General features: G+C 53.7%; 1 protein-coding gene across 1 annotated transcript in view; it reads right to left on the reverse strand.

Annotated features, from left to right (window-relative positions):
• Positions 1–17869, reverse strand: part of LOC135874120 (1-phosphatidylinositol 4,5-bisphosphate phosphodiesterase gamma-1-like) — a 78357-nt gene that overhangs the window by 17990 nt on the left and 42498 nt on the right. The window contains exons 5-16 of the mRNA XM_065398826.1: positions 13998–14082; positions 9739–9819; positions 9290–9324; positions 8393–8465; positions 7236–7337; positions 6317–6435; positions 5430–5515; positions 4281–4401; positions 3430–3598; positions 2858–2977; positions 1601–1708; positions 809–996 (exon numbers count right to left, since the gene is read on the reverse strand). Coding sequence (XP_065254898.1) covers positions 809–996; positions 1601–1708; positions 2858–2977; positions 3430–3598; positions 4281–4401; positions 5430–5515; positions 6317–6435; positions 7236–7337; positions 8393–8465; positions 9290–9324; positions 9739–9819; positions 13998–14082 — 1287 coding nt within the window. The remainder of the gene's footprint in view (positions 1–808; positions 997–1600; positions 1709–2857; positions 2978–3429; positions 3599–4280; positions 4402–5429; positions 5516–6316; positions 6436–7235; positions 7338–8392; positions 8466–9289; positions 9325–9738; positions 9820–13997; positions 14083–17869) is intronic.

Below are 17869 nucleotides of genomic sequence, written 5' to 3' on the forward strand. Positions count from 1 at the left end.
TAGGGACATCTGGTCACCCTAGCCGGCGATCCATACAGGGATGTTGGAGCAATACGTTGGCTTAGACAGAGTGACCATGTTGCCCCCTAGTGGATGGTGTCCGCAACTATCCCAGCTGGCCGCTCACAGCTAATGGTGCTATTTTCAATCCAACAGCGGCAGGGGCGTGTGGTTTGGCTGTTTGCTCCTGGCTGATGCATGTGGGAGCTGCAGGTATATGGCTGTGGTCCTTTACATTGGCTGAGGGCTTTGGGTCAGGCCCATCTCCCCCTCACTGGGGCTTTCCCCCATGGAATCTATAAAGGCCAGACCCCTAGGTCCTAACTCAGCCAAAAGCCTCTCTGAAGTCAGTGGGAGTGCGGTCTGTGATCCTGAGCCGCACTGGGAGGCCATCACCGCGCCCCGAGAAGCACCGATCATCAGCCATCGTGGTGCTGGGGAATGATGTTGCCGCATAACTGGGATAGCAGCAGGGCAAGCGTCCCTCCCTGACCCCACCCTGACAGGCCGCCTCTGGGGAGCCCAGTCTCCGGGATCTATTCAGGTCTCAGCCTCGCTGCTAGGCTGCCAATGAGGGACAGGATCAACGCCCCTTCTGGTGGCTCCCGAGACTAATCCAGTAGGAACCGGACTGAGGCCCACCAGCTTGTTTCACAGAGATGGCTGCTGTCATCAGATGGTAGCAGCTTTCTACCGCTACCACCTCGGACTGGAGGGAAACTGAGTCCCCGATGTGAGGGGATCACTGGTGCCGGAGGCAGAGGGGATCTTGTGCCCCGGTATGGAGGTCGCTGCAGGAGGCTCCTACCAGAAGGAGAGGGTGTAGTCTCCCACAAAGGTCTCGCTCTCCCGCACCAGGAAGGTGCCATCCTTCCCACCCGTCTCGGTGCAGTACTCGTGCAGCAGCTTCTCGGCGATCTGGCGCCCGTCACGCCCCCCGCCCAGCTTCCCGTGAAACCACTTCTCGCTGAAGTGCAGCTCGTTGTTGTTAAACTCCTGGAGAGGCGCAGAGCCCGAGGACGAGACGGGCGGGGCAGGGAGAGACCAGAGAAATCCAGGGGAGAGAGAGAGAAGGAAAGAGAGACAGTGGGTTTGGTGTCATGTCCTTAATCACTTTGGCCACCTCTGGGGTGGAGCACAGCAGCAGTCTAACAGCGCACAACAATGCTGCCCAACAGTTTAGGGCAGGTAGTGAAGGTTCTCATGTCCCACTGAACCTGCCTGGGGATCTAGTCGGCAAAAGTTAATAGCCCCAACCGGAGTCTGAGCAGGACCCTGAGGTTAATACCCTGCCTTGTGAAAAGTGAAGTGGGATATTTAATGGCCAGGAGTGGTCAGGACCTTGGTTCTGCATCTCTTACAAAAACACACATCTGTGCCCCTAACACTCTCGGTGAAGGGCACCCCTCTGGTGGGTAACTAACACCAGCACCTGGGGTTTTCTTGGCCAGGTCCTCTCCAAGCATTGACTTGCTCTAACCCTCGTGAGCTGGGGCAGAAGCACAACCCAAAGGGGTACATGCAGCTGCAGGTGAATCCTGAAGGTCCCTGAAGCACTGTCTTCCCCCCCAATCCACACCTTTTCTCCCCACAAACACACCTCTTTTTGTTCCACCTCTTCCTCATCCTCGTTGGACTGGTAGCGGGACGTCTCCTCGGAGTAATAGATCTTGTTGCTTGTCAGCACAAAGTAATGTGGGCTCCAGGTCTGCCAAGGAGAAAGGAGCATCAGAACCAGGCAGCAAGGAAGCCGGGGAGTGGGTACAGGGCAGGGAGGTGGCCAAGGATGTCAGCACCTGCCAGAGATCACAGCTGCTTGCATTGCAGGTGTGTGCACACTGCCAGAACGTGTGTTGTGTTTCCACTCCAGTGAGTAGTCCACTAGAGGATACCAGCCTATTACTGCTAATGGGTAACGGAGTCACTCCTTTAGCTTACATGGTGGAGGTCTGTGATGAAGGTCTAGGGTTCAAGCCCTTCTAATGACCCAGGGAGGGGATGGGACTGTGACACCTCCTTCCCCACTGCTGGAATCCAAGCATTGGTATTCCAGCCTGCACCGTGAGGCCCAGTTCCTGGTTCCAAGTGCAGTCTAGAGACCAGGGGCGGGCAAACTTTTTGGCCTGAGGGCCACATCAGGTTTCAGAAATTGTATGGAGGGCCGGTTAGGGGAGGCTGTGTCTCCTCAAACAGCCAGGTGTGGCCCGGTCCCCACCTCCTATCCGACCCCCCCGCTTCTTGCCCCCTGACGGCCCCCCCGGGACTCCTGCCCCATCCAACCCCCCGTCCCCTGACGGCCCCCCCGGGACTCCTACCCCATCCACCCCGCCCCGGTCCCTGTTGGCCCCTCCGGTACTCCTGCTCCATCCATCACCCCCTGCTCCCTGTCCCCTGATCACCCCCGGATTCCCCATCCCTGACTGCCCCCTGCCACCCCATCCAACCTCCCCTCTCATTCCTGACTGCCCCCCCGGGACCCTTGCCCCATCCAACCCCCCTGTTCCCTGCCCCCTGACCACCACCCCGAACCCTCCCTGCCCTCTTACCGTGCAGCACAGAGCACCGGTGGCTGGCGGTACTACAGCCGCACCGTTCAGAGCACCGAGTCAGGCTGTGGCTCTGCAGCTGCGCTGCCCGGCCGCCCAGAGCATTGCGTCCGCGGCACGCTGAGGCTGCGGGGGTGGGGGGACAGCAGGGGAGGGGCCTGGGGCGAGCCTCCCGGGCCAGGAGCTCAGGGGCCGGGCAGGAGGGGCCCGCGGGCCATAGTTTGCCCACCTCTGCTATAGACCGTTCCCTCTCCCACATGCTTGGCTGTTAGTTCTGGAAAGGGAGACCGAAGCCTGGGCGAGGCTCTTACATGGTCAATGGGGTCCTCAAGATACAGGATGCCGTTCTTGATGGAGTTGCTGATGTCATTCTCCGAGTAACTGGCCGTGGAGACTTCTTCATAAAGGTTCCCTTCCACCAGCTTCTTGTGCTAAGGAGCGGGAGAGCAAACCAGAGAGAGGAGAACTCACACAGTTAGACTGACCCTTGACCTGTGCTACCAGCACCTGAGCCTATGTTTACAACTGGTTTCACTTCCTGGTTCTCCTGGCCCAATGTTGCTGCAGTTTGGGTTCACGGTACCACGGGCAAAGGAGTCCGTTCTGGGAGCAAAAATGACTTAAATGACTGTGAGTGGCCAGGACTGGTGTTTAGGTTTCATCTGGGAGGGAGATTCCCATGCATCTTTGTACTTTAGAGCTGGAGGTGGAGAAAGCTCACCCCAGTATGTTCCTGTAACCCCCAAACTATAGGGCTCTCCCACTAGCTACCCTTGCCTCTCCCAGTTCAAGGCTGGTGCGTACAGTTCTTGTACCACCCCCTCTGGACAGTATCAGAGAAGGACTGGGGGAAAGGGAAGAGGACAGGTCCTAAGTGCTGCACCTTGATGAGGATTTTCTTCTTGAGCTGGGTGGGGGAAGGCAACTCATCGGCGTTGATGTCCACTGGCTTGGTGAGCAGCATGTCCCCAAAGACCTTCTTGAAGTGGGAGGCCATGTTCCTCTGCTGGACGATGCTGCAGTGGTCCTCGATGGAGAGGATGATGGGGAACCTGGTGCAGGGGGGGAGGAAAGGCCAGATCATTCGGAATAGCAACCGAGAAAAGGCTCCAGATCACGCGCCTGCTCCTAGTGTAGCCAGGGGCAAAACTAATGAGGGTAGGGCCCCAAAGGGGATAACAGGAACTCAGAGATCCATGGGACAATCTGGTAGAGACCTTGGTGTAGGGAAAGCTGGATTAGGGCAGAACCCTCGAAGCTGGGGAACACTCAGTAAATCAGGGTGTGACACTCAACCTGGGAGTGCTCTGCAGGGAATGTATCCACGCCTTGGAATGGGCAGTGCGGCAGGGAACACGCCCAGACCCAGCAACAGGTTCTCACAATAAATACAGAACCAGTGGGTGCTGACCAGGATAAACAGGGACTATCTGGCTGCCACACATGGTTAAACAGGTTTCACCCTGGTCTCTAATAGTTACAGACTGGCTTAAGCCCTGAAGCAGGAGGTTTCCACAATCATTGTTACCATTAACTATGAGAACTCTGGATATTCTTGTTATCCACATAAATATCTAATCCCTTTTTGAATCCTGCTAAGTTCGAGGCCTCAATAGCTTCCTGTGGCCATGAGTTCCACAGTCTCATTACATGTGACAAGCTCCAGGCCCTTTAGCAGTCCCTAAGCAGCAAAGGGGTGACAAAGCCCCTGTAGTGCAGTGGGGTGGTCCTTACTCAGAGGTCACGAAGGCGTGTTCCTTGATGGTGTGCAGGACATCCAGGAATTTGATTTTGGAGGTGAGTGTGTGTCCGTGGTAGATGATTGGCAGGTCATCTGGACCATCCCAACAGTCCACTAAGGGCAGAGATGGTTGAGTTGTTAACTCCCCCCACGCGCGTGATCATTTATCCCCGTACCCCACACACGTTCCCGAGGGACCATGTCCCAGCTCCCGTCCTTTCTTGCACAGAGTGGAATGGACAGGACCACCTCTAGAGCCCATGGCCACTGCACATGCATCGGTCCCAAGCGTCACTGTGGAGCTGTGCACACTTCATTGTCGTGCCAGTACATGGGCACTTCAGGGGTGGACAAAGGGGTAGAAAACACACTGGCATTCACCTCTAACAGCACATGCTGTTATCTCAGTTAGCAGGGTCAAATGGGACTGAGCTAGTGAAAGCAGGCTGTGGGGTTGGATGGGGGTCTGCCTGCCATTGATATGAAGGGACAGCAAGATCGCAAGGGTTCACCAGGTGGACTGAACGATCCTCAGCTGAGGTCCCATTGGGTTGTAGATTCCAAGGCCAGACGGGACCATTGCGACCGTCTGGTATGACCTCCTGCACCGCACAGGCCAGAGAACCAGAGAACCTCAGCTGGTGATTCCTGCATCTGGTGGATTTTAAACTTCTCCCCAGGTTGCCCCAGAGGACAATGATCCAAGCAAAACATCTCATGTTTCCAGGGCACCAGAAGGATCCCAGTACGATTCACCAAGAATTGCTGTAGCCACATCTGGGGTGAGACGGGGGGGCTGTTTGACACCGATGTGTAAGGCAGAAAAGTGGGGGCAATTTAAAGGAACTACCCATCACAGGATGTGGCCAAGGCACTGGGCTCAGACCCCTACATTTGTCCGAAGTGCCGAGGAAGTTTTGGGGAGTGGTCAGGAACTTGGTTTTAGAGATTCCCCCAAAGGATGCTGACTCCAATGGTAACTTGTGGGGGGAGGGGTGGCATCACCACTACCATTTCCTGCTGCCCTTTGGCGGTCCCCCACCCAGTCACTGAGCGGTACTCCTGCTACTCAGCTTATGCCGTCGGACCAGCTCACAGCCGCTGACAGCAGCCCGGCCCCTGGCAAGGAGCAGCTCACTCACGCTCTATGCAGCGGCAGCCCATCCGGAGGCAGCGCGCGTAGGCTTCCAGCGAGGACTCACTGGAGAACTGGTCCCCAGTCAGGTACCTGCAAAGAGAACGAGAGGGCCTCGGAATCACCAGCGGCGCCTGGAGAGGGGCCACACTGCAGGGCCTGGGGGTGGGACCGGGAGGCCTGGAGGAAGTGGTGCAGCTGCAAATCATGTGGCTCCCAGTCCATCTCAGGGAGCAACCACTGCAGATGGTGCCTGTCCCGCCAGCCGCCAGCCACAGACGGCGTGCCAGGGGAGCTGCCTGGTTCCTTGCCATGCCTGGTAGCTTAGTGCAGGCAGGGCCTGGAAAGGTCATTGCTGTTTCAGGGGCACCTCGCTCTGAACCCAAGGCCTGGATCCCATCAGATGTCCGTGTCTGCTGTCTCGTGGAACCCCTGTTCCTGCCAGTGCCGCCTGGGCTCGGGAGACCCATCGGAGGTCCAAAGCCACAGGGCCAGGCCAACAGCTGGTGTAAATGGGCAGAGCTCCGTTGGAGTCAATGGAGTTATGCTGGTTTAGACCAGCTGAGATACTGGCCCCTGTTTTCCAGTACCTGCTTACAAGGAAATGTCCAGGAATCCCATGTCCTAGATGGACAGAGAAGTGGGGCAATCCCTGCAGAACTCCCGGGGGAGGCTAAAGGGAAATCCCCCCTCCCCCTGGTCACTATTGCATCGCAGGCCAGAGTCCTTCTGGAACTCAACCACCAGACTAGTGGCTCCCCAAGTCTGCAGAATGACTCCTAGGGCTGCGGTGGGAGGCACCCGTTCAGCTCAGAATCAAACAGGTTGTGCCGCTTTATCTTCGCCCCACCATGCTGGGGGCCCTTCGTCAGTGGGCTGACGCCAAGCTCTTACGTATTGTGGGAGGAGGAGATCCAGTAGTGGGACAGCGGGTAGTTCATCTCCTCTGGGACCACTCGCTCGTACTTGGCGTCCATGACCATGTTTTCCCTGGAGAACAGGTACGTCAGAAACTGAGGACAGAAGGAAAGCTGGTTAGAGCAACACGAAGGAGGGTCAGGCTCCAGGACACCGTGGGTCACCCCAAGCAAAGGGGAGAGATGGGCGTGGGGCCAAAGCACCAACAGGAATTGGGAAAGGGAGAGAAGTGGGTGGAGAAGACCTGCCAGCAGCAGAGGACGAGCCGAGGAACACAGTCCAGTGACTGCAGCTAGAGATGGGCTTCAGACGCAGAGTTTGGAATGTGGACTTTTCCAGAATGTGAGAGGGAGGGGTTCACTCTTTCAATACAACTGGCCTGTCTAAATACATGTAGTGCAATCACCTGTGGAATTCACGGCTGCACCTGCACACAGTCACCTGATGGAGGTGGATTTTGGGGCCAATAATAAATCTGTAGCTGTGCCCCTTAAACAAGGAGAATTAAAACCTCATGCTTCAGGGCACAAGGAGATCACCTGGAAGGGTCAGGAAGGAATATCAATCCCCAAATGTGCAGCACTGTCCACTAGCCAGATGGGTGGTTTATTGCGTCCTTTTAAGCCTCAGGCATTGGTCATCGATGGAGGCTGGGATAGCAGTCTATAAGCCCCTTTGGTCTGATCTGGCATGGCCCATCCTAACCTCCAGTCTGAAGTGTACATTGTTATAAATACAGCTACATCCGTGTGCACCAATTCAACAAATCCTAACTAATCTAGAGACTTTATCTGCCTCAGGTGGGAGTCTGAGCTCCGCTGGTGGGCGCTGGAGTTGCTAAGGGGATGGCTGATGCAGGAGGATGGGCTGGGATCCAGGGTACATATTCCCCTACCTCATCCAGCTGGAAGAAGGGTTCTGTCATGTCACTGAAGGGGTCCCTGAGGTAGCCACACATGTACTCCCGCACCTTGCCGATGTCACTGGCCCAGGGCTCCTAGGGCAGAGAGCGCAGAGGGCAGTGTTAGGGGAGGAACTGCACCGAAGGTTTGGAGGTGAAACCAGGATGGGAATCTCAGATCTGCAAGATCAAGAGCCTTCAGACAGATGGAAGGTGACTGGACTCAGGGCCGAGGAGACTCACGACCTCTAGCTATGCACAGGGCAGGTACAGCCCATACTCCCCTCCCCCCACCCCCTCCCGCCGCCACCACTGTGCCTCCACCCGCATCTGCAAGGAATAGAGAGGAGTCCAGTGCCGATGGCCTGATTGTAATTATTCTCTTCACTAGATTTCAGAACCAGGCAAACCTTGGTCACGATTTGCTCCTTTTTCCTAACATGTTCTCATCTGAATTTCCTGTTGGAGATTCACAGATTCCAAGGCCAGGTCTGCCCTTCCCTGTAACAAAGGTCACAGAATCTCCTCCAGACATGCATCCAACCCGTCACTTCTGGCTGGGCTGGTACAGCTCTTCTAGAATGACCTGCGGCCTGGAGTTCAAGACTCCAAGTTGCAGAGTCGCCGAATGTAAAGGCAGAGGGGACCACCCGATCATCCAGGCTGACCTGACCTGTGATGGATTCTCTATCGCAGCTGAGCATGAGCTGTTCTGATGGTTAATCACCCTGGCTGTTAAAAACAGGCACCTTCTTTCTGGTCTGAGTTTGTCAGGCTTCAGCTTCCCCCACCCATCGTAGCTTTCTCTCTGTCCCTGGGCAGTGGCACACACTGCCCTTCCTGGGAGACCACCATGGCCCCTTCATCCCATGGCCTCTCTGCTGAGACTGCCAACAGAGGATGCCAGCTTCCGTGGCGTTGGGTCTCATGGTCTATCGGGAAGAGGAGAGAGATCCACCAGTTGGACAGCCATTGGATGAGCATGACTTTAGGTTACTAGCAGCCTGGGCTGGCTCTGAGGTAGCCAGACGCTCTCTGGTTTCAGAACAGTGGCAGTCATGAGAATTTCTGCTATCATCCACTGCATGCCAAGTGGTGGCCTGGCAGAAGGGCTGCAGTCCCTCAGGTACGACGTGCGCCTTAGCGGATACCTTCTGGTCGTGCTGCAGGAACTTCTGGAAGTCGTACAGTGTAATCTGGCACAGCTCCGCCCGGTCAACGTTCCTGGGGAGAGGCAGGGAGCCGGTCAATGGGAGTGTGTGCAAGCCGGATATGCCAGTCTCCCCCCACCAAACGAGTCAGGCACTGGGTGTGTCTCCCCCATACAGATACCTAGTCCCCTTAGTCCCCCCACTATTCCAGCTCTTCCCCCCCATCCTCACAGCTTTTCCGATCAACCTGACTTGCACCCGCCCACCCCTATGACTCCAGCCTAGGGCTCCCCTGACCCAGATCTGCTGATGCCCCTCAATTCCGACCTGCAGCCCCCTGCTACCCCAGCCCTGGGCTCCCCCCGGCCACAGCTCTGCCACTGCCCCTCAGTTCTAACCTGCAGCCCCCCCTGCTACCCCAGTCCTGGGCTCCCCATACACAGTGGTGGTGACGCACCTGAGTCCTGACCCGCAGCTTCCTCCCCAGACGCTGATCTCAGTGACACAGTATTAACCCGAGCACCCCAGTCATTGCCCTGGAGTCATTCCGGGTTTAATTACTGTGTCTGAGAGTAGAGTCCTGCCCATTCTCTGGGGATCTAATAGGGTAAGAGTCATGTACCAGCCCATTGTGTCCCCGGGCTTAGCTTCACTGTCACCATCTCTGGGAGCAGGGACAAGCAGAGTGTGGGTGCTCAGCCTTGTCGCCCTAGGGGTTGGTGCCCAGTGGTCCCCTCTGTGTGCTGCGGTGGGAGCAGACAGGGTTGGACTTGTGAAGAGACCTCTTGGCTCTGAGTCTTGTTCTCTCACACACACAGTGAGCCAGGATGACTGGCGGGCCGGTGCCCCACCCGGGGCTGGGGCTGGATCTGACAAGGGGGGATCTTTGGTACTCACCGCAAGGGGAAGGAGAGCTCCAGCTGCTCGATGATCTGGAATGCAAAAGGGGGACAGGGGCAGGTTAGCCAGTGGAGAAGGTGCCACCTGCAGGCTGGATGGGGACTGGAGGAGAAGGCCCAGGGGGGGACTTTGTCTAGAGTCTTGGAAAGCATCAGGCACAAGGCATCTCAGGACCTGTGGCAGGAATCTGAGTTGCCCCTCACTGACTCACTCTAGATGGTCTTCCCAATCTCCCGTCCCTACAACAAAGCCCCCGCTCAGCCAGTTCTCGGGGGCTATCTCCTGTGGCATGCCAAGTACATTTAGGGTGCTGGAGAAACATCCATTAATAGTGACGGGCAGCACCATGACCCCACTCTGGCCTTCCTTACCCATCCCCGGGTCTGGGCCCAGCCGCAGGGTCACCCCAGGCTGGGCAGAGTCACCTGAGGGCCCCAACTTCTTACCGATTTCTGAGCATCGAACATTAGGTTTTTGTAGAACTGAGTGAAGTGGGTGAAGGCCATGTCGCTCCTGGCTTCCACTTCCTGTCAGGAGGAAGGAGAGAGACAGAACCTGGTGAGAACGGAACGGGAGGGAGCAGACCTCCCAGAGCTGAAGGATCTAGAGAGACTTCAAGCCCCTGGTGCAGAAGATGGGGAAAAAAGGCCCCTGTCTGAAAGCATTGGCTCCAGTGGGATTCCCATGCTGTATCGCTCCAGCTGGGGGCATCTTGAGGCAAGCTCATGGGCCATGCGGTGCCCAGGGACATCTACAATGTGGCCTGCAGCCACCATCGGGCAGTCCATGGGGATTACAGGTCCCAGTATGCAGTGCTACATTCTGAGCCAATATTGTAATCCCGTCTCATGTCTAGAGATGGGCCAGCCGGATTAGTTGGAGGGGAGGTTGGAATCTCAATCCAGATTTTGTGCTTTGGGTCCCTCTCTCCTTACATGCTATGCATGGCGAGTGGCACAGAGAGAGGAATATCAGGGCTTTGGATGGGGAATGAGCAGCAAATGTTATTGGCCAGCTCTAGGAATGGACTACAATCCTGTCAGAAGTATTGGGAGCATAAGCTTTCGTGGGTAAGAACCTCACTTCTTCAGATGCAAGTAATGGAAATCTCCAGAGGCAGGTATAAATCAGTGTGGAGATAACGAGGTTAGTTCAATCAGGGAGGGTGAGGTGCTCTGCTAGCAGTTGAGGTGTGAACACCAAGGGAGGAGAAACTGCTTCTGTAGTTGGATAGCCATTCACAGTCTTTGTTTAATCCTGATCTGATGGTGTCAAATTTGCAAATGAACTGGAGCTCAGCAGTTTCTCTTTGGAGTCTGGTCCTGAAGTTTTTTTGCTGTAAGATGGCTACCTTTACATCTGCTATTGTGTGGCCGGGGAGGTTGAAGTGTTCTCCTACAGGTTTTTGTATATTGCCATTCCTGATATCTGACTTGTGTCCATTTATCCTCTTGCGTAGTGACTGTCCAGTTTACATTACACACTTCACCTCTCTACAAAGGAAAAAGGACCGTAAGCTGTCTAAAATCCAACCTGACACATGGGGCCACAACAGGGGTACCCTTAACTCACCCAGCAATATCGTCAATTTATCCAGCTACACACTCAACCCAGCAGAAGAGTCTGTCCTATCTCGGGGACTCTCTTTTTGCCCCAGCACCTCCACGAACATGATACAGTTCTGCGGTGATCTGGAAGCCTACTTTCGCCGCCTCCGACTCAAAGAATACTTTCAAGATAACACTGAACAGCGCACTGATACACAGATACCCTCCCACCAACAACACAGGAAGAAGAACTCCACATGGACTCCTCCTGAGGGTCGAAATGACAGCCTGGACCTATACATAGAACGCTTCCGCCGACGTGCACAGGCAGAAATTGTGGAAAAACAACATCGCTTGCCTCATAACCTAAGTCGTGCAGAACGCAATGCCATCCACAGCCTCAGAAACCACCCTGACATTATCATCAAAGAGGCTGATAAAGGAGGTGCTGTTGTCATCATGAACAGGTCTGACTACCAGAAGGAGGCTGCCAGACAACTCTCCAATACCAAATTCTACAGGCCACTTTCCTCAGATCCCACTGAGGAATACACTAAGAAACTGCACCATCTACTCAGGACACTCCTTACACTAACACAGGAACAAATCAACATACCCTTAGAGCCCCGACCGGGGTTATTCTATCTACTACCCAAGATCCACAAACCTGGAAATCCTGGACGCCCCATCATCTCGGGCATTGGCACTCTCACTGAAGGACTGTCTGGATATGTGGACTCCCTACTCAGACCCTATGCCACCAGCACTCCCAGCTATCTCCGTGACACCACAGATTTCCTGAGAAAACTACAATGCGTTGGTGACCTCCCAGAAAACACCATCCTAGCCACCATGGATGTAGAGGCTCTCTACACAAACATCCCACACACAGATGGAATACAAGCTGTCAGGAACAGTATCCCTGATGATGACACAGCACAACTTATTGCTGAGCTCTGTGACTTTATCCTCACGCACAATTATTTCAAATTTGGTGACAATATATACCTCCAGACCAGTGGCACCGCTATGGGCACCTGCATGGCCCCACAATATGCCAACATCTTTATGGCTGACCTGTAACAACGCTTCCTCAGCTCTCGTCCTCTCATGCCCCTTCTCTACCCACGCTACATTGATGACATCTTCATCATCTGGACCCATGGGAAGGAGACCCTGGAAGAATTCCACCATGATTTCAACAGCTTGAAATCAAGAGCTTCCACCCCACCATCAACCTCAGCCTGGACCAATCTACACGGGAGGTCCACTTCCTAGACACCACAGTACAAATAAGCGATGGCCACGTTAACACCACCCTATACCGAAAACCCACCGACCGCTATGCCTACCTTCATGCCTCCAGCTTCCACCCCGGACACACCACACGATCCATCGTCTACAGCCAAGCACTGAGGTACAACCGCATCTGCTCCAACCTCTCAGTCAGAGACCAACACCTACAAGATCTTCACCAAGCATTCTCAAAGCTACGATACCCACACAAGGAAATAAAGAAACAAATCAACAGAGCCAGACGTGTACCCAGAAGCCTCCTGCTACAAGACAGGCCCAAAAAAGAAACCAACAGAACTCCACTGGCCATCACCTACAGTCCTCAGCTTAAACCTCTCTAACGCATCATCAGTGATCTACAACCCATCCTGGACAATGATCCCTCACTTTCACAGACCTTGGGAGGCAGGCCAGTCCTCGCCCACAGACAACCCGCCAACCTTAAGCATATTCTCACCAGCAACCACGCACCGCACCATAACAACTCTAACTCAGGAACCAACCCATGTAACAAACCTCGATGCCAACTCTGCCCACATATCTACACCAGCAACACCATCACAGGACCTAACCAGATCAGCTACAACATCACCGGCTCATTCACCTGCACGTCCACCAATGTTATATATGCCATCATGTGCCAGCAATGCCCCTCTGCTATGTACATTGGCCAAACTGGACAGTCACTATGCAAGAGGATAAATGGACACAAGTCAGATATCAGGAATGGCAATATACAAAAACCTGTAGGAGAACACTTCAGCCTCCCCGGCCACACAATAGCAGATGTAAAGGTAGCCATCTTACAGCAAAAAAACTTCAGGACCAGACTCCAAAGAGAAACTGCTGAGCTCCAGTTCATTTGCAAATTTGACACCATCAGATCAGGATTAAACAAAGACTGTGAATGGCTATCCAACTACAGAAGCAGTTTCTCCTCCCTTGGTGTTCACACCTCAACTGCTAGCAGAGCACCTCACCCTCCCTGATTGAACTAACCTCGTTATCTCCATACTGATTTATACCTGCCTCTGGAGATTTCCATTACTTGCATCTGAAGAAGTGAGGTTCTTACCCACGAAAGCTTATGCTCCCAATACTTCTGTTAGTCTTAAAGGTGCCACAGGACCCTCTGTTGCTTTTTACAGATTCAGACTAACACGGCTACCCCTCTGATACAATCCTGTGTTTCCCTGTAAATGTCCCTTAGTAACAGGGAGTGCAGGAGGAAGGTACAGATAATCCAGTACAGGCCAGGAGCAGAGGGGCTTCCAGAGAGACCATTTGCCCAGGAGGCACCAGCTGCTCGTTAATGTTCATTGACTGCAGACACCCCTCAAACACATAGCAAAGGAAAGGGAACATAAGAGAACATAAGAACGGCCACACTGGGTCAGACCAAAGGTCCATCTAGCCCAGTATCCTGTCTTCTGACAGTGGCCAATGCCAGCTGCCCCAGAGGGAATGAACAGACCAGGGAATCATCAAGTGATCCATCTCATCGCCCATTCCCAGCTTCTGGCAAACAGAGACTCGGGAATGGGCAGGAGATAATCCTTACAGGAAAAGCCAATGGGACTGAATGGAGCAGGAGACCCTTTCTCTTGGCTTCATTGACCCATCCTATAGAATTCTATAGCTGGGGGAAGTCCCTGTTCAATTCTATAGGGCACTCAACACCTCCCTCCCAACAGGAAGGGTCGATTCTATAGGACTTCAGAGTCATCTCTGTAGAACCTGGTTGGTTCTACAAATCTCTACTGGCTTCCCCCCTATCCCATTCTATAGGCCTTGTCCATAAAGGATGGGTCAGAAAAGGAGAGATAAAGGGAGGGAGGAGGAGACCGCAGGAGTGTTCTTACCACTAGCTTGTCCCGCAGGAACCTCATGTTGGGTACCCGGTAGTTCACCTGGGGCAGCATGGCCTTCAGATCCTTCACCGTGATACTGCAAGACACACAAAGCAGGAATCAGGCCTCAGAGCGGGACATGTGGGAGCCCTGCTTCTCATGCAGGCTCAGGGCCTCAGCTGGCCCCATGGGCTCGGGGCCTTGAGCAATTTCACTCCCGCCCTTCTCCCAGATGAATCTTCAGGAAAGCAAGGGCCAGTTTCTGTGAGAAAGAAGAGGGGTCAAGAGCTGCAGGCACTCCAGCCCCCATGGCTCCAGAGCTGCCAGGCACTCGCTGGAGCCCCATATGTGGTTCATTCAACCTGTGTCTCCCCCAGGGAACTGAACTCTCAGTTCACTGAACAGTTAGACAGGGGCTGGCCTCCAGACTGAGATCGCACTCAGGAGGTTCCGAAATCGAATCACTTCCGTCTGTGCAACTCCCTAGTGTGGACACACTGAAATGGTGTGGTTTGCGTGGCTGCAGCCCATGTCACTTTGCCTGGCTGGTATGGAACAGGGTTTGTCACTGAGCTAGATGAACGCGTGCAGATCAGATATTTCGTTCGTTTATTCCAAATAAACAAAGGTGAGCCACTGTAAGAGGTGAAGTTCTAGGCACTGGAAACGCCCAGGTCAGACAGACTGGTCTGAGCAAACCTAGGGATCTCCCATAGCTCATTTTAAAATCTGAGTTACTTAATCTCCTCCTACGAAGGCGAGACTAAGAGGTATTTGTACTAGAATGACACCATCTACTGGGGATGGAGAGGAGAGCAGTTCAGAAACCTGTCAACTAAGGCTACGTCTACACTATGGGGGAGGATCGATTTCAGATACGCAAATTCAGCTACGCGAATAGCGTAGCTGAATTCGACGTATCTGATCCGACTTACCCCGCTGTGAGGACGGCGGCAAATCGACCACCGCGGCTCCCCCGTCGACGGCGCTTACTCCTACCTGGGCTGGTGGAGTACGCGCGTCGATTCGGGGATCGATTATCGCGTCCCGACGAGACGCGATAAATCGATCCCCGAGAGACCGATTTTCTACCGCTGATCCGGGCGGGTAGTGAAGACCAGCCCTAAGACTGATACCTGGAAAGCAGGTCTGGCGGACAGACCAGTTGGGAAGATATTCAATCCCTCTGTCTGATTTTGGGCCGCACAGTTATTTTGCAGTCCTCTTAAAAATACCAGCAGCCAGAGTGGTCCTTGCTGCGTACTTGCCGTGAGGGCTGTAGCCATAGAATCATAGAAGATTAGGGTTGGAAGAGACCTCGGGAGGTCATCTAGTCCAACCCCCTGCTCAAAGCAGGACCAACCCCAAATAAATCATCCCAGCCAGGGCTTTGTCAAGCCTGACTTAAAAACCTCTAAGAAAGGAGATTCCACCACCTCCCTAGGTAACGCATTCCAGTGCTTCACCACCCTCCTAGTGAAATAGTGTTTCCTAATATCCAACCTAGACCTCCCCCACTGCAACTTGAGACCATTGCTCCTTGTTCTGTCATCTGCCACCACTGAGAACAGCCGAGCTCCATCCTCTTTGGAACCCCCCTTCAGGTAGTTGAAGGCTGCTATCAAATCCCCCCCTCACTCTTCTCTTCTGCAGACTAAATAAGCCCAGTTCCCTCAGCCTCTCCTCAGAAGTCATGTGCTCCAGACCCCTAATAATTTTCGTTGCCCTCCGCTGGACTATCTCGAATTTGTCCACATCTCTTCTGTAGTGGGGGGACCAAAACTGGGCGCAATACTCCAGATGTGGCCTCACCAGTGCCGAATAGAGAGGAATAATCACTTCCCTCAATCTGCTGGCAATGCTCCTACTAATACAGCCCAATATGCCGTTAGCTTTCTTGGCAACAAGGGCAAACTGTTGACTCATATCCAGCTTCTCATCCACTGTAATCCCCTGGTCCTTTTCTGCAGAACTGCTGCTTAGCCAGTCGGTCCCCAGCCTGTAGCAGTGCATGGGATTCTTCCGTCCTAAGTGCAGGACTCGGCACTTGTTCTTGTTGAACCTAATCAGATTTCTTTTGGCCCAATCCTCCAATTTGTCTAGGTCACTCTGGACCCTATCTCTACCCTCCAGCGTATCTACCTTTCCCCCCAGCTTAGTGTCATCTGCGAACTTGCTGAGGGTGCAATCTATCCCATTGTCCAGATCATTAATAAAGATGTTGAACAAAACTGGCCCCAGGACTGATCACTGGGGCACTCCGATTGATACCAGCTGCCAACTAGACATCAAGCCGTTGATCACTATCCATTGAGCCCGATGATCTAGCCAGCTTTCTATCCACCTTATAGCCCATTCATCCAATCCATACTTTTTTTACTTGCTGGCAAGAATACTGTGGGAAACCGTATCAAAAGCTTTGCTAAAGTCAAGATATATCACTTCCACCACTTTCCCATATCCACAGAGCCAGTTATCTTAGCATAGAAGGCAATCAGGTTGGTCAGGCATGACTTGCCCTTGGTGAATCCATGTTGACTGTTCCTCATCGCCTTCCTCTCCTCCAAGTGCTTCAAAATGGATTCCTTGAGGACCTGCTCCATGATTTTTCCAGGGACTGAGGTGAGGCTGACTGGTCTGTAGTTCCCTGGATTCTCCTTCTTCCCTTTTTTAAAGCTGGGCACTACATTAGCCTTTTTCCAGTTGTCTGGGACCTCCCCCGATCGCCACGAGTTTTCAAAGATAATGGCCAATGGCTCTGCAATTACATCAGCCAACTCCCTCCGCACCTTCGGATGCAGTGCATCCGGCCCTGTGGATTTGTGTATGTCCAGCGTTTCTAAATAGTCCTTAACCTGTTCTTTCACCACTGAGGGCTGCTCACCTCCTCCCAATACTGTGCTGCCCAGCCAGCTCTCCTGGACTCCTTTCCCCCTCATATTAGCCTCCCAGGGGATCCTGCCCATCAGTTCCCTGAGGGAGTCAAAGTCTGCTTTTCTGAAGTGCAGGGTTCGTATTCTGCTGCTCTCCTTTCTTCCTTTTCTCAGGATCCGGAACTCAATCATCTCATGGTCTCTGCTGCCCAGGTTGCCACCCACTTCCACTTCCCCAACCAATTCTTCCCTGTTTGTGAGCAGCAGGTCAAGAGGAGCATGGCCCCTAGTCGGTTCCTCCAGCACTTGTATCAGGAAGTTGTCCCCAACACTCTCCAAAAACTTCCTGGATTGTCTGTGCACTGCTGTATTGCTCTCTCAGCAGATGTCAGGGTGATTGAAGTCCCCCATGAGAACTAGGGCCTGTGATCTGGAAACTTCTGTTAGTTGTCCGAAGAAAGCCTCGTCCACCTCATCCTCCTGGTCTGGTGGTCTATAGCAGACGCCCACCACGACATCACGCCATGAGAGAGCCCTTCTCTGAAAGACTAACCTGTGTGTGACTTCAGCAAAAGAACCCCAAGTCAGCAAACCTTTAGAGATGGTGGGGCCAGATCCCCAGCCGGTGTAAATCAAGGCGGTTCCACTGACTTCATACAGTCCCACCCACTCATGGTTACGTGTGCCGGTGTGTATTTGTCTGCAGAACAAGAAGGGGAAGTGGGCCCCGCCCAGTCCTTCCAATTCCAGACCTTGCTGGGGATTCAGCTTGGAAGGGGTGTGTGCAGAATCTAGCATGTTATTGTGTTTGTTCTTCACTGGCATTCGGTCGTGCCTCTGGGGGCTACTTATGGGCTGAATGATTGCAAGAGCTGATGTTTACGCCTGATTCCCATCCCTAAATGTTAGAAATCCAGTGAACAGACCAGGCCCTGGGTTAATCTGGCCCAGTAAACAGCTCCTCGGGGCGTTAAACTCACTAAATATCATCATCAACACTCGGGCAGCCAC

The sequence above is a fragment of the Emys orbicularis genome, chromosome 2, assembly GCF_028017835.1.
Source record: "Emys orbicularis isolate rEmyOrb1 chromosome 2, rEmyOrb1.hap1, whole genome shotgun sequence".
Taxonomy (NCBI): Eukaryota; Metazoa; Chordata; order Testudines; family Emydidae; genus Emys; species Emys orbicularis.